General features: G+C 45.6%; 1 protein-coding gene across 6 annotated transcripts in view; it reads right to left on the bottom strand.

The window, feature by feature from the left end:
* LOC140703769 (uncharacterized) overlaps nucleotides 1-16,680 on the bottom strand; it is a 132,189-nt gene that overhangs the window by 16,302 nt on the left and 99,207 nt on the right. For 3 of the 6 annotated variants that reach the window (XM_078387560.1, XM_072987320.2, XM_078387559.1), the window contains one exon: nucleotides 6,284-16,233. The exons of the other annotated variants lie outside the window; for them this stretch is intronic. In XM_078387560.1, the coding sequence (XP_078243686.1) occupies nucleotides 14,206-16,233 (2,028 nt within the window). In that variant the 3' untranslated portion in view covers nucleotides 6,284-14,205. Of the gene's footprint in view, nucleotides 1-6,283; nucleotides 16,234-16,680 lie in introns of those variants that run through there. 6 annotated transcript variants of the gene reach the window in all.

Below are 16,680 nucleotides of genomic sequence, written 5' to 3'. Positions count from 1 at the left end.
GCTAAACAGAGTCCCTTATCAGGCAGCTTCAAATCCTCCCTTCTAATAAGCAGAGTAAAGATGCGGAGGATTTAGGAAAAACACCGAGAGAGTTTGATAAAAACTTATGACATAATATATTCTGACTTTATGTATTTGTCAGCCTAGATCACACAAATATACATGGCGTTATATACATCGCTTGTGTATAGAGCAACGTGGACATTTAAAGATGTAAAGGCCACCATATTCACTCGTGTGTGGCAATGTGCTCGTAGCGTTCACCCTGTTACACATTGTTAGTTATGAATTATTCATGGTATATGTTAATATGGTTCAGAGGAGGGCCCAAAATATGTGCTGAGAGGCGGAGCCTGAGAGAAGAGTCAGGAGTCAGAGAGAGAGAGAGGATAGGTTGGGGTTTTTGAATAGAGAAGATCTGAGGAGTGATTAGTCTGAGTGTAACCTGTGACAATTAAATAAAAGGAAATATTGAAGCTTGATGAATCTTGAAGAATGTGCTTAGGAATTATTCCACAAACCATATGCATTTAATAAACCTGTTCTGTTCAAAAGTCAGTACTGTTTGATGATAAAAGAGATCAGCTGGTGGCTGCGTATCCGAGGGTGTGCGGAGGTACCTGGTGAGCTCCGTGTTTGGGGAAACAAGCAGGAGCCACGAGGCCGAATGCCACAGTACTGTTCTTACTCTTTTGCTTATATAGTAAGAGTAGCTATCACTATACACAAAGCAGCTGAACATAGTTAACCAGCATTACTTAAGTTTGTTCCAGCTGCATGTCATCAGCCATCCATTTTACATTGACTCTTACAGGTATGACTTTGCATTTGTTATCCATTTTACATTCGCCCCAAAATATTAAATTTAAGCCATTGTTCACTTGTTAGGAACAAATCCTGATGCTCCTCCTTAAATTTACATATTGTTTAAACCCATCTGATTACATATATACACGTCTTTCAGTTAACAGCTTCTGAACGGTATCAGACATGTTATTTGTGGTGATCACGGAACAAAGGAAAGGCTAATTGCCTTTGAGAGACAGAACATAGGAGTCGACAGCAGTTGTCTGAGCCAGCGGAGCCTACTGGCAATGCCCCGAGGGCTTTTTTTATTGACTTATCATGATTTCACAGTATGTTATGAGAGAAACAGATAGGATGGTCGTTACCTAATTGTGAACTAGGATTGGCTAAAATAAGACTTTGAACTGACTCTTAAGAGGAAAGAGGATCTGACTCTAAGAGGAAAAGCAGAAGAAAGGGCTATCCTGATGGGGGCAATGTGTCCTTGTTGGTCCTCCTCGACATCTCAGCCACCTTTGATACCGTTGACCACGGTATCCTTCTGGGGAGGCTCTCCGAGTTGAGAGTCGGTGGCCTTGCACTTACCTGGCTCCGCTCCTTCTTGGAGGACCGTTCCCAGAGAGTACAGCTTGGGGAGAATGTCTTGGCCCCAAGGAGTCTCAAGTGTGGGGTTCCACAGGGGTCAATCATTTCCCCAATGCTGTTTAACATCTATATGAGGCTGCTGGGTGGGGTCATCGAAGTGTGGGGCATCCTGTCACCAGTACGTTGATGACACACAGCTCTGCACTGCCTGGAGACTGTACTGGATTGGATGCCGTCAAATGGATTGAGGCTGAACTCAGACAAGACGGAGGTCTTGAGGGTGGGTGGCCCCTCTGTCAGCGGCATAGGTGACTCCCTCTCTTTTGGAGGGATGACCCTCGCCACAAAGAGCGAGGCCCGCAGCTTGGGGATACATCTGGACCCAGCGCTTACCATGGAAACCCAGGTGGGTCCGTTCCACCTATTTTCATCTATGGGGGATTGCCCAGCTGCGGCCATATCTTGATCAGGGGACCCTCACTACTCTAGTCCATGCACTCGTAATCTCGAGATTAGACCATTGTAATGCACTCTACGTGGGGCTACCTTTGAGGTTCATGCGAAAACTTCAGATGGTCCAGAATGCAGCAGCCAGGCTTATTAGTGGGGTGAGAAAATTTCAGCATATCTCCCCCACTCTGGCTGCACTGCACTTGTTACCTATTCGTTTCCGCATCGACTTCAAAGTGTTAATGAGTACAAACGGTTTGGAACCTCAATATTTGGCAGATCACCTGCTCCTGCCCAGAGCAGCAGATGGGCGGAGTTTTGTGCTGCTCTGGAGAATCGCTTCCCTGCGAGCAGCCCAAAGGTTTGCCTTTTGGAACAGCTGACAGGTGGGCCTTTGGGGGGGAGCGGGGCGCTCCTGATTGGCGCCTGCCTTGGGAGGAGGGAGGGAAGGAGGGGTGAAGGGCCTGGTCCCAATCCCCACCAGACTCCTGGGGCTGGCGCTGAGCCAGAGTGCTGCAAAGGAGGAGGCTCTGGACCGGGATCAGGGCGGCAAAGGCTGGACGGGCAGGGCGGCTCACCAGAGACCTCCTCCTCGCCCCATCTGTGCCCTGCCAAGGAGACCGGGCGTCCGGGGCTGGCTGGCTGGCTGGCGGTCAGGGGCACGCCCCTTCCCGGCTGGCTGCCTCTGAGCCCTCGCTGGCTGGAGACAGCCACGCTCCCTCCCCCTCGCTCTCGCCCGGCCATGAAGACCAGGCTTCCGGGGCTGGCTGGTGGCCTTAGGCTGGCATGCCCCTTCCCTCCCCTCCTCCCCACCCCGGACAGCTGCCTTCTTCCAGCCCGCTGTTCGCCAGCCTTCTCCCGGTGTCTCCCACGCTAGCTGGCAAGCAGCGTTAGGCTGGAGCGCCTCTTCCCTCCCCTCCTCCCCTCCCCCCAGGCGGCTGCCTCCCTCCAACCCCTCGCTTGCCGGCGTTAGCCGGGTGTCTCCTGGGCTAGCTGACTTGCTGGCGAGTGGTGCGTGGCCTGCGCGCTCCTTCCCGAGCCCCTTCCCACGCCCCTTCCCACCCCAGGCGGCTGCCTTCCTCCGAGCCCTCGCTCACCGGAGAAAGACCCTCCGGCCTACCAGTCTGTTCCCCGGGACAGCCCCCGCAAGGAGACTGGGCGCTGTCCGGGGCTGGCTGGCAGTGGAACTTTGCTTTGCTATGATCGGTTCCGATCATAGCAATGCTTTCATAACAGCTGACTGGCGGTTTCAAAATGGCCACCCGCTGTTTCTGGGACGGATTCCTCCCTTACCGAACAGCAAAAATGGCCTTGCTATGGAGGATCTTTGCTGAACGGTGAGTTTGAAGCCCATAGGAACGTATTATTCACGTTTTAATGTGTTTCTATCGTCTTTTTTGCCCCGTATAGCGACGAATCCGTATAACGACGATTTTTCCGGAACAGATTATCATTGCTATGCGGGGCTCCAATGTACATACATACATACTTGCGTACGTACATACGTACATACATGCATGCATGCATACATACATACATACATACATACATACATGCATGCATGCATGCATGCATGCATGCATAAAATACCCCGCCTGCCGACCACTGCCGTATCCTGACAGGAGTATACGCACGTCACTGAAACAGAATCACAGCTACAAAGTTTAGGCAGGAGTTTCCCACAATCATTTTTACTCGGCCAATATTTTAGGTCAGTCAACTTACTATCTACAGCATCTTTCACAATGCAAAATCTTATGTCAATGTGTTTACTCCTGCCTTTTATTCTGCATTCGTTGGCTAGCTGAATACATGCTGTGTTGTCACAAAACACTTCAATGGGTGATTCAATTATTACAATTTTTACATGAAGGGGTTTCAATGCATTTCAATGGGCTTTTTATTTTCGCATTACATTTTCGTTCTACAGCGATTTCGCTGGAATGAATTAATGTCGTAATGCGAGGCACCACTGTATGTTCCTTTAATGAATTGTATTCAGCAACCATGGCCTCTTTGCACTTTTGTTGCTGGGCTGTTGGCAATTTTAACATTTGCTCTTAGTCCTCTGGCTCACTTACAACTAATTTACGTTTCTTAGTGTAAATCTTTGAGGTAGAACTCCAAAATGTGAACTTTGAGAACATCTAGGAACTACTCCCTCTGGACTTTGTTCCTCTGTTTCAGTGCAAGCTCCATGCTCCTCCTCGGCTTCTATTCTCTAACATTTTCCTCTTTAATTTGTTCATGACCCTGTTGGTCATTAGATGTTGGCAAGAAAACTTCATTGTTTGCATTCTTTAATTATTGTAATACTTCCCAATAATGTTAGAATTAATTTTTTCCATTTTAATTTTTTTTCCTTTGCACAACTAAATACTTTTTTATAGTTCCTATAGACTAGTTGCCTTATATATATTTTTATCCAGATCCCCAAATATTTGAAACTTGAATAACATTGGTCCAAACCTGTTCTTTTCTTGATTTTTTTTGTTCTAGGAGTATTTATGTATAGCAGTATAGATTTATCATAATTAATTTTTAATCCTGTATAATATTTGAATTCTCCCTTTTTTTCCCTTTGTTTCTATACTTTCCATCGGGAATTCTAGGAATCAAAGTATATCATCAACATATACATTAGTTTATGTTGTTTATTTCTAACCATTATTCCCATAATATTAATATTTTTCTAATAAATTCACTGCACATGTTTGGGATTTGGGGGACATTTGATCAGCCTCTGCATCAGGGCCCACGATCCTCAAGTTACGTCTCTGGGTGATCTCCCCGTCTCCGCTCCCACCTTGTTTCAGCAGCAGAGAGGAGGCGAGAACTCCACCGACAGATCCTGCACCTCTCTGTGGAGCTGTAGGGCCCCCTTGTCTCTGCCTTCCCTGGTATCAGGAGAATAATAATACAATTTAATGCCAGTTGAAAAGGAGGGTGGCTCACCGCTGGTATCCTCCCACATGAACTTTTATTGAAAACAAGGTTCTGCCATGGTATTTTGTCTGAGCACTCTCCAGTGAAGATTATTGTGGAGGATGCCAGCAGTGGGCGACCCTCCTTTTCCGACTTGTCTTCCACTGGGCCAAATTCTCATCCTCTGTCGTCCCCTTCTCTTTCCTTCACACTTTCCCAACATCAGGATCTATTCCAGGGAGTCTTCTCATGAGATGGCCAAAGTATTGGAGCCTCGGCTTCAGGATCTGTCCTTCCAGTGAGCACTCAGGCTTGATTTCCTTTAGAATGGATCGGTTTGTTCTCCTTGCAGTCCAGGGGACTCTCAAGTGTCTCCTCCAGCACCACAATTCAAAAGCATCAATTCTTCAGCCGTCAGTTTTCTTTATGGTCCAACTCTCACTTCCGTACATCACTACAGGAAAAACCATAGCTTTGACTATTCGGACTTTTGTTGGCAAGGTGATGTCTCTGCTTTTTAAGATGCTGTTGAGGTTTGTCATCGCTTTCCTCCCAAGAAGAAGGCATCTTTTAATTTACGAGGTGTTGTCACAATTTGTAGTGATCATGGAGCCCAAGAAATTGAAATCGGTCACTACCTCCATATCTTCCCCTTCTATTTGCCAGGAGGTAATGGGACCAGTGGCCATGATCTTAGTTTTTTTTTTTTATGTTGAGCTTCAGACCATTTTTTGAGCTCTCCTCTTTCACCCTCATTACAAGGTCCCTTAATTCCTCCTCACTTTCTGCCATCAGAGTGGTATCATCTGCATATCTGAGGTTGTTGATATTTCTTCCAGCAATCTTAATTCCAGTTTGGGATTCCTCCAGTCTGGCCTTGTACTTGTACTTGCATTGTACTGCTGGGTTTGGTTGTGGTACCAAAGTGGTTTGGTTGATTAAGGAATTTGATCGGTGTTTGATATGGTGTCTCAAGATGAGGTGGGATCTACTTTACAGTGCTTGGTAATATTTGATGATGAAATACAATAGCTTTCTGTCAAAAAGCTGAATCCACAACTATAAATATTCAGCTATCCCACAAACTGCACCAGAGCACAGACAGAGTTCTGAATCCTGTCTTCTGAAGATGCTGGCCACAGAGACTGGCAAAACATTAGGATTAAAAACCTCCAGAACATGGCCAGACAGCGTGAAAAACCTACATCAATGGATGAGGACGGTGTCCTACATGGTGTCTCAAGGTGAGGTGGGATCTACCTGAGGTGTAAAAATAGGGCCGGGCAACATAACCTTATCAACTTTATATGCCGCAGATTGCAGCCTGATAAAGGAGACAACCCCAAAAGTGCTTGTGCCTAGATCTTGCCCTTTGGAATTAAAAAAGGCAGTTAACACCCCAACTTGAAGTAGCAGATTGACTTCCGTGTTCACCTTTTTTTTTGTTCAGAGCAGTTATTTGTTTTGCCATAGTTCTCCCTCTCTCAACTGGAACCAAACAGTTTAATAAAGTTAATATTTATTTATTTATTTATTTATTTATTTATTTATTTATTTATTTATTTATTTATTTATTTATTTATCCATCCATCCGGCTTTTACTCCACGCATCTAGATTCAATGAATCTACTCTGGCCGGCTTACATTCCGAATATAAAACTAAATTTAAAACAAACGATATTAAACAACATGGAGATAAGCAAAAACCAAGATGGTAACTCTTAGGAAATTAAGAAATGGAAGTCTTCAGCTTGTTCCAGTGAGGGAGCCAAGCGAATCTCAGGGGGCAAGAGACACCACCGAGAAGGTCCTGGCCACTGGAGCTACAAAGGAGAGGGAGGAGCTCCTTCGAACAGGAACCGGATTTGGATTACCTGCACCTGCCTCTTCCCCTTTGGCCCAACAGGACACCTGGAGAGGAGCGGGGCTCTTGGGGTGCCTCAGGGATCAGGACATGGATGGAGGTGGTTGGTGGAGGGACAGATTGGGGGTGGGAGTGAGATTTGCATGAGGTGTGTGAGATGGCCAGCTCCCTGCCCGTGTCCAGGGAGGGGGGCTGCTTCTCTGAGCATTGCCGATGGTGTCTCGTTGTGGCTTGCGCTGCTCAGCCTTCATGCAACACAGTTTTTTTCCTCTGGGTCACCTCTGGAGGGAGGAGAGGGGAGAAGGATTCAAAAGGAATAGGGAGGATCTCAGGGGTACAGATCCCACCCATGGAGGCAGGGAGACCCACATCCCATGCTACCTCCCTGCAAGGTCCTAGGGCTTCATCTAGAGTGTGTGTGTGTGTGTGTGTGTGTGTGTGTGTGTGTGTGTGTGTGTGTGTGTTCCTAGATTAACCGACTGATCTCGAGAATTTTGGAATGGCGCCGGATTGACGGAAACTTATGACAAATGACTCTGACACCAGGTGGTTTACCATTGTTGATTAGACCTCAGAAGTTGAAATGCGCTACTCCCCACCTCCCAATACGAAAGGTTTGGTTAAAGAAACATCGTCTCTTGTCATCACTCAAGTAGAAAACAGGGAACTGCTACTTTTACAAAGTGAACTCAATCACAGGCTCCCACTACAGTATTTTTACCCCACCTTTCTCATTAAAAAGGACCCAAACCAGATTACATAGACCGATGAAAAGCAACATTTAAAAGGGAAAAACAAACCTTAAAAAGAATCAAACCAATGCTGCACTAAAAATAGCAGACAAAATCAACATCTAGAAAACACCAGAGCCAGTGCGATGTAGTGGACAGAGGGTTGGACCAGATCTTGAGAGACCTGGGTTCAAATCCCTGCAGCCACGGATGCTGACTTGGAAGATTGGGAATAAGGGCAAACTCCTCCTTGAAGAGCTCACATACCTATGAGTAGCAAGGTAGTGTCCTTTATAAAGTGTGCAGGGTTGGGACCTGGGTTCAAATGTCCTCTCAACCAAGGGAAGTCATGGGGGTGGGTTAGCAATGGTGAACATCTTAATAATCTCTCACGGATCCCTCTTATGGTCACCCTGGGTCAGAAGCAACCTCACATCATGGGAAAAACTTTAGCACCTATTACGTCACTGACTATATTTCCGGTTTCCAAGTCGACTGACCGGGTTTCCTGCCTCAAAGAACATCTCAGCTTGGAAGCAGGAAGAGACACAAGCAGCCTCTCGAGCCCAGCAGCACCAAATAAGCCTAAAGGCCCTCCGTGCCCTCCGTGCCAAGTGCCCTGTGTTATGGGGTTGCCAACTCAAGGGGGGCAGAGTTCAGGTCTCAGGACTTTTCTCGCCTGCTGTCTTCCAACCCCCAGCCTCGCTCAGGCATTGCTCTTCCCACTGAGCTCACTCCAAACTTCACAGGGGCTGGGAAAGGCGGGAACCGAGGGTGGGGGGTCTTGGTGTTGGTTCCTCATGCTGTAAAAGAAAGCATTTCACAATCACTAGGTCTGGAACAGACCCTTCAGAGCCATTCACTCTGCAAAGACCCACCGGGAGAGGGAACGCCCCAGAAGGAGAGGCTGGGTTGTCTTCCGGTCCTTCTTTCCTCCTGCCCTCCATGGGGAAGGACTGGAGCTCCTTCACCCTCTTTCCAAAGCCCCCTTTGCTCCACCCCAAGGAGGGCCACAAATTGGAGGCAGGAGGGAGAACCCCTAGGAAGACGGAGCAAGGGGCAGGTCTTTTGCACAGCCAATGGCCCTGAATTGTGCCTTCAGGACCCAAAGACCTGAACGGTTTTAGCCCTGCGGGAAGAACAACTTCCACAGGAAGTCCTGGGGAGATCTCCCTTTCGGCCTCCACTACGAAAGATCCCAAGGAGGAAAGTCCACCCCCTTCTCTCTCCTGCTTCTCCCTTTGAGAAAGGTCTGTATTCACAAACAACACAACAAGGAAGCTGCCAAAAGGGGGGGTTAAGGAGTCATCCTGCAGTTGATCCTCAGCTCAGGATCTGCTCTTGAGAGGGATCGGGTTAGCCCTCCTCTCTGCCTGATCATCCAGGGGAAAAACACACTCCAACACTGTTGGCTTTTTTGGCGCCAGGCAAAGACCTTTCTGTTTAGCCAGCATTTTAATTAAATAATATTCTTTAGCTGGCCACAGGAGCAGCAGGATTTATTTATTAATATTAATGTTTTAATCATTTTTTTATATTGGATATTATTATAATATTGACTATTTTAATGTTTTTAAAGTTTTAATGATGTATGCTGCTCGGAGAACACCGCTGAACAGCCTGTTACCATCCTCTTGACTGAGATTTTCCTCCCTTTTGCTTATTTTAAAGGAAGTGTTACATACAGTTTTTAATCAGTTTGGTTATTGTCACCAAAAGTCTCAATCCTCTGCACATTTACTTCAACATGAATAACTTTGAACAACGGTACTGATTTCTGAGTAGGTGTGTGCAGGGGCTATGCCATCAATCCACTCTCTAAATTAACTCCTTATCTTCATCAAGGTCATCAGGTGGAGTTTCAACTACAGTCCAGGTTTTCTCTCTTTTCAAAAACACCTCCATTTTTAAGAACCATGACATGTAGTTCTTACCATTTAACTTTACTAGAGGAAATCCTCCCATTGCTGCTGAGTTAGATTGCAGCGTTGAAGTCTAAGTTAGTTTCCTTCTGTCTCTAGCCATCCTCTTTCCTCTCCTGGTCTTGACAGGCAGGAACTCTCACCTCCTCTGGGCCCCTGAAAACTCCCAGCACTTCTGGACTTCCTCAGGACCCACAAGTCACATGCTTTCTTCTGCAGTGGAAGCGTGCTGGACGCAGAACTTGTGTCACGTATTTGTGGGGTGCACTGAGCAAAGCAGGGGTACCACCAGCCTCCTTTCTCCTCTCAGTGAAGAAAAAGACGAGGCATCAGCTTCTTCTTCGAAGCTTACATTACAGTATCTACAGTCTTTTTACAAAGTGCTCCAACAGCATGTCCTCCAGGAAATCTCCACACTCTCCACGCCACATCTGTCTTCCTCTGTAGAATCGTAGTAGAGGTAACCAATCAGCTAACTTTAATCTCACCCCAGGTGAACTCATATGAATCACCTCAGCCTTCTGCCTCATCAGCAGGCCTCACTTTGATGCACAGCTGCACCAGATGGCTGATAAACAGCCATCCAGCCTACAATGTCAAAGTCTTCTATTACAATTGTCGTAATTTCCTGAGGTGATTTCTGTCTTCTTTCTCTTCAATGGTAATCTGATGTTGGGTTCGATGGTGTAGCGAAATGCCAAAAGGTGACGTCATTCCTGCCTGTCCATCACAGAAGCTCAACGGGGAGGAGCCAAGGATAGGGCAGGAGGGGCGGAGTTAGACAGAGAGAGACAGTTGGAGATGTGGAATGGCAGTTAGCGTTTAGCAGTGAGAAGAAGAAAGTTAGGGATTTGAGCTGAGAGTGTTAGGCGAGGGAATGGAGATTAAAGATATTGAACAAGCATGAATGAAGTTACTAGTACTACCAGAAAGATATTGATTGAAAGTACATAGTTATTGGAATAAAAGTGATTGCATACATAATCCAATCCGTGTTAAAACCTGATACAGTTCTTAAGTGATCTTATGTGATTTACCTTTATGATTTGTTTGACAATTAAGGAATACTTAATTACTTTTACTTATATTTACTTTAATTGAATTTATACCCCGCCCCTCTAGACCAGGTCTACTCAGGGTGGCTTACATAGATAAAAACATAACAAATAACATCTTAAAAACATTGGGCATTAAAAATGTTTGCAGTTATATAAAAGCATTACCAAGATGGAAAGATTAAAAAATAAAAAATAAAGATGCGTTTAATTGACTGGTGGGAAAGCCTGCCTGAAGAACCATGTTTTCAAATGGTTTTTAAAAACATCCAGCGAGGGTGCCAGACGAATTTCCGTTGGGAGGCTGTTCCAAAGCTGAGGGGCCACTGCTGAGAAGGCCCGGTTTCTTGTTCTTTCTTTCTGGGCCTCTCTCGGCATTAGGCCCCTCAGCTGTCCCTGCTAACTTTGTCGGGTGATTCGGGTAGAACTAGGTGGGAGAAGAAACTCTGCCAAGTATCGAGGCCCAAACTGTTTAGGGCTTTATACGTCGTCGTTAATACTTTAAAGTCAATGCGGAAACGAATGGGCAGCCAATGCAGAGCAGCCAGGGTGGGGGAGATATGCTGATATTTCCTCACTCCACTGAGGAGCCTGGCTGCCGCATTCTGAACCATTTAATTAAACCTCTGATTCCTAAGTTCTATAACCCTTAGTTTTGGCAGCACACGAGTATAACTTCTTTGGTATTAGGAGAAGAGTGGCAGTGTGAAGGAAGAAGGGTGTGATCCCTTGTGAAGGCCAAATAAATAGGGGCGACAAGGGAAGATCACCACACATGGTATGTCACCTGGGAGGAAAAGAATCACACCCGTCTCGAACCTGTAAAATGCAATGGGAAACAGGCCAGAATGAGATTGGGGATATTGGCTGACAGAGTAATGCTTTCCTACAGGGCATCTAACCGGACATCTTGAGATGAACAGGGAGAATCTTGGAACGGAAAGGAAGAAAAGCCCCTAAAGATGATTTATTCAGTATGGAATCCTTAAACTCCATCTTTATTTCCCCTTTTTCCTTATTTTCCCCCTTTTTTTGCATGCAGATTTTCGGCAGGAAAGCAAATATCAAAAGCCACCTGATGCTTTACTGAAGAAACACAAGTACAATGAATTGAACCTCCAGAAATATGAGGAGCATGGAAGACCTCCTGTCAGCTGTCACCCATTGGACATTCAAGTTCAAGTTCTTCTGCCTAGGAAATGTAGCCCTTTCTACCTTCTTCATGGTTGTTGTTGTTCAGTCATTAAGTTGTGTCCAACTCTTCATGACCCCATGAACCAGAACACGCGAGGCCCTCCTGTCCTCCACTGCCTCCCGGAGTTGGGTCAAATTCATGTTGGTAGCTCAATGACACTGTCCAACCATCTCGTCCTCGGTCATTCCCTTCTCCTCTTGCCTTCACAGTTTCCCAACATCAGGGTCTTTTCAATGGAGTCTTCTCTTCTCATGCAATGGCCTAAGTATTGGAGCCTCAGCTTCAGGATCTGTCCTTCCAGTGAGCACTCAGGGTTGATTTCCTTCAGAATAGATAGGTTTGTTCTCTTTGTAGTCCAGGGGACTCTCAAGAGTCTCCTCCAGCACCACAATTCAAAAGCATCAATTCTTTGGTGGTCATAGTAGGGAACAACAGCCACTCTTTGTGGCCTCCATAGACCTCACAAAGGCCTTTGATTTGGTTAGCAGAAATGGCCTTTTAAAAATACTTCCCAAGACTGGATGTCCACCTTGACTCCTTAACATCATCAGGTCCTTTCATGAGGGAATGAAGGGCACCGTAGTTTTTGATGGCTCAGCATGAGATCCATTTGACATTCGAAGCAGAGTGAAACAGATGATCGAGCCCTGCGGGACCCCACAATTGAGGCTCAACGGGGGCGAGGCCCTCTCCCCAAGCTGTACTCTCTGAGGGTGGTCCTCCAAGAAGGATTTAAGCCAAGCAAATGCCAGGCCACCAATTCCCAACTTGGAAAGCCTCCTCAGGAGGATACTGTGGTCGATGGTATCAAAAGTGGCTGAGATGTTGAGGAGGACCAACAGGGAGGTTTTTCCCCTGTCAGCCTCCCTCCACAGATCCTTATACAGGACCAATGCCATTTCTGTACCATGGCATGGCCTGAATCCCGACTGGAATGAACGTTTGTTTCATCCAAAAGAGCCTGCAGCTGGTCAGCTGGACATGGGTCAAGGGAGGAGGTGGTGGCACAACAGCGATCAATTGCCTTGTCCACAACCGCTGGTGTCACTGGCTGAAAATAATCAATTATCAGCAGGCAAGGCAGAGCACTGGACATCTCTGCTCGACTCACTGTGCCCGAAAAAGGAGAACGTACCCGGCGGATGGCCTCCACTTTAGATTTAGAAAATGCTGCAAATTTGTCTGGTAAGATACTAAGGGGAGGCCCATCGCCTAGACCAATTCCAGACAGAGTAGTCCTAGAATGAACTGGAATGTTTAGCATGTATACTTTACTGAAACAGCAAAGTTTACGTTGGCTTGGGCATGTTGTGAGAATGGCTGATGGTCAGATTCCAAAAGATCTCTTGTATGGAGAATTAGTGCAGGGAAATCTCCCCAGAGGGAGACCACGGCTGCAATACAAGGATATCTGCAAGCAGGATCTGAAGGTCTTAGGAAGGGACCTCAACAGATGGAAATCCTGACATACGAGCATTCAGCCTGGAGGCAGGCGGTGCATCATGGCCTCTCACAATTTGAAGAGACCCTTGTCCAGCAGGCCGAGGCAAAGAAGCAGTTCCGAAAGCAGCAAAATCAGGAAGCTGGACAGGGGACAGATTGTATTTGTCCTCACTGTGGAAGGGATTGTCACTCTTGAATCAGCCTCCTCAGCCACACTAGACGCTGTTCCAACTCCTCCATACAGAGCACGTTACCAGTTTCTTGAGACTGAAAGATGCCTAATCGGCAGTCAGCCTTCTTTATTGTCTAGCTCTCACTTCCATACAACACTACAGGAAAAACCATAGCTTTGACTATACGGACCTTTGTCAGCAAGGTGAGATCTCTGCTTTTTAAGATGCTGTCTTGGTTTGTCATCGCTTTCCACCCAAGAAGCAGGCGTCTTTTAATTTCGTGGCTGCTGTCACCATCTGCAGTGATCATGGAGCCCAAGAAAGTAAAATCTGTCACTACCTCCATATCTTCCCCTTCTATTTGCCAGGAGGTGATGAGACCAGTGGCCATGATCTTAGTTTTTCTTTTGATGTTGAGCTTCAGACCATTTTTGGCCCTCTCCTCTTTTACACTCATTAAGAGGTTCTTTAAATCCTTGTCACTTTCTGACATCAGAGTAGTATCATCCACATATCTGAGGCTATTAATATTTCTTCCGGCAATCTTAATTCTGTTTTGGGATTCCTCCAGTCCAGCCTTTCACATGCTGTATTCTGCATAGAAGTTAAATAAGGAGGGGGACAACATACAACCTTGTCGTACCCCTTCTACAATTTTGAACCAACCAGTTGTTCCATACCCAGTTCTAACTCTTGCTTTTTGTCCCACGTATAGATTTCCCAGGAGATAGATAAGGTGGTCAGGTAATCCCATTTCGTTAAGGACTTGCCATAAGTTTGTTGTGGTCCACACAGTCAAAGGCTTTTGCATAATCAATAAAGGAGAAGTAATTGTTTTTCTGGAACTCTCTGGCTTTCTCCATAATCCAGTGCATGTTAGCAATTTGGTCTCTAACTAATAAAAATATATCATAATTATAATAATAGTTATATCATAAATAATACCGAATATATATTCATTGGCATCCATTTTAAAACTCAATTATTAGTTTTATTATTTATGAGTGTAAAGACAGCTTTTCTCTCACTACTTGTTTTTATTACATCAGTTAGACTTAGAACATCCATCTTTTTCTTTTACATGAATTTTGTAAAAGCTTTCCACATTCCATGCATTTATGTGATTTCTGCCCAGTGTGAGTTCTTTGATGACTCCTAAGGGCACTACTCCCTATAAAGCTTTTTCCACATTCCACGCATTTATATGTTTTTTCCCCACTGTGAGTCCTTTGATGTAACTTAAGGTGACCACTATGACTAAAACTCTTTCCACATTCCATGCATTTATATGGTTTCTCCCCAGTGTGAATCCTTTGATGTAACCAAAAGGTACCACTGCTGCTAAAGCCCTTTCCACATTCCATGCATTTATGTGGTTTCTCCCCAATGTGAGTCCTTTCATGTGACCTAAGATGAGAACTACAAATAAAGCTCTTTCCACATTCCATGCATTTATGTGGTTTCTCCCCAGTGTGAGTTCTTTGATGTGACCTAAGGTGACCACTCTCAATAAAGCTCATTCCACATACTATGCATTTATGTGGTTTCTCCCCAGTGTGAGTCCTTTGATGTGACCTAAGGTGACCACTCTCAATAAAGCTCTTTCCACATACTATGCATTTATGTGGTTTCTCCCCAGTGTGAGTCCTTTGATGTAACCTAAGGACACCACTGCCACTAAAGCTCTTTCCACATTCCATGCATTTATGTGGTTTCTCCCCAGTGTGAATCCTTTGATGTAACCTAAGGTTACCACTGTGACTAAAGCTCTTTCCACATTCCATGCATTTATGTGGTTTCTCCCCAGTGTGAGTCCTTTGATGTAACCTAAGGTGACCACTCTGAGTAAAGCTCTTTCCACATTCCATGCATTTATGTGGTTTCTCCCCAGTGTGAGTCCTTTGATGTGACCTAAGGCGACCACACTGACTAAAGCTCTTTCCACATTCCATGCATTTATGTGGTTTCTCCCCAGTGTGAGTCCTTTGATGTAACCTAAGGTGACCACTGTGACTAAAGCTCTTTCCACATTCCATGCATTTATGTGGTTTCTCCCCAGTGTGAATCCTTTGATGTAACCTAAGGGCACCACTGCCACTAAAGCTCTTTCCACATTCCATGCATTTATGTGGTTTCTCCCCAGTGTGAGTCCTTTGATGTAACCTAAGGTGACCACTCTGACTAAAGCTCTTTCCACATTCCATGCATTTATGTGGTTTCTCCCCAGAGTGAGTCCTTTCATGTGACCTAAGGTGACCACTGCCACTAAAGCTCTTTCCACATTCCATGCATTTATGTGGTTTCTCCCCAGTGTGAGTCCTTTGATGTAACCTAAGGTGACCACTCTGACTAAAGCTCTTTCCACATTCCATGCATTTATGTGGTTTCTCCCCAGAGTGAGTCCTTTCATGTGACCTAAGGTGACCACTCTGACTAAAGCTCTTTCCACATTCCATGCATTTATGTGGTTTCTCCCCAGTGTGAGTCCTTTGATGTAACCTAAGGGTACCACTGCCACTAAAGCTCTTTCCACATTCCATGCATTTATGTGGTTTCTCCCCAGTGTGAATCCTTTGATGTAACCTAAGGTGACCAATGCCACTAAAGCTCTTTCCACATTCCATGCATTTATGTGGTTTCTCCCCAGAGTGAGTCCTTTCATGTGACCTAAGATGACAACTACGAATAAAGCTCTTTCCACATTCCATGCATTTATGTGGTTTCTCCCCAGTGTGAATTCTTTGATGAATACAGAGGGCAGAACCCTGATTAAAGCTCTTTCCACATTCTATGCATTTATACAGTTTCTCCCCACTATGATTTCTTTCATGTTTCCTAACGTTACTACTGTGACGGAAGCTCTTTCCACATTCCATACATGGACAAAATTTCTCTCCTGCATGTGTTCTTTGATGTCTACTGAGGTGACATTCATTGACGTGGTTTCTCCCCTCTGACACTTCTTTCATGTGAAGTCCATGCCTGACCATTCCTATTTTCAGTTCTCTGTTTTCTTGCTTGATTATGAGTTCCTGCCCAGGTTGCACCAGATGCTGCTGGGCAATTTTTCTTCTGTCCATCATCTGTTGGATTAGAAAAATAAGAGAAAGAATCACTTCCAAAATCTACAGGAATAAAGAATGATCTGTTCAGGCTCCACCTGGGTCATGGAAGAGGAAGGAAAGATAGCCAAAAAGGCAAGGGAAGAGAACCAGGCAGGGGATTAGCCCAGACCGGAGGATGTTCCTGAGGGACCTTTTGGAGGGAGGAGTAATGAAGGGAGGCCAGGTAGGGCACGCAGAGCTCATGGGTCTGAATGTGTGGTTGAGTCGGTGGTGTCAAGGGGAGGGGTTTAGATTAATCAGGCACTGGGGAATATTTTAGGAGGAGCCGGGTTTGTAAAAGAGGGACAGGCTTCACTTGAATAAATACGGAACTGAACTGCTGGGGCGTGACATTAAAAAGTGGCAGAGCAGCTTTTAAACTGAATCCCGGGGATAAGCTGACAGGATCCGAGTGGTGTTCATTTT

This window comes from Pogona vitticeps, chromosome 2, assembly GCF_051106095.1.
Source record: "Pogona vitticeps strain Pit_001003342236 chromosome 2, PviZW2.1, whole genome shotgun sequence".
Classification (NCBI taxonomy): Eukaryota; Metazoa; Chordata; class Lepidosauria; order Squamata; family Agamidae; genus Pogona; species Pogona vitticeps.
Note: the sequence above shows the minus strand (reverse complement) of the source record. Positions and strands in the feature narration are given on the sequence as shown.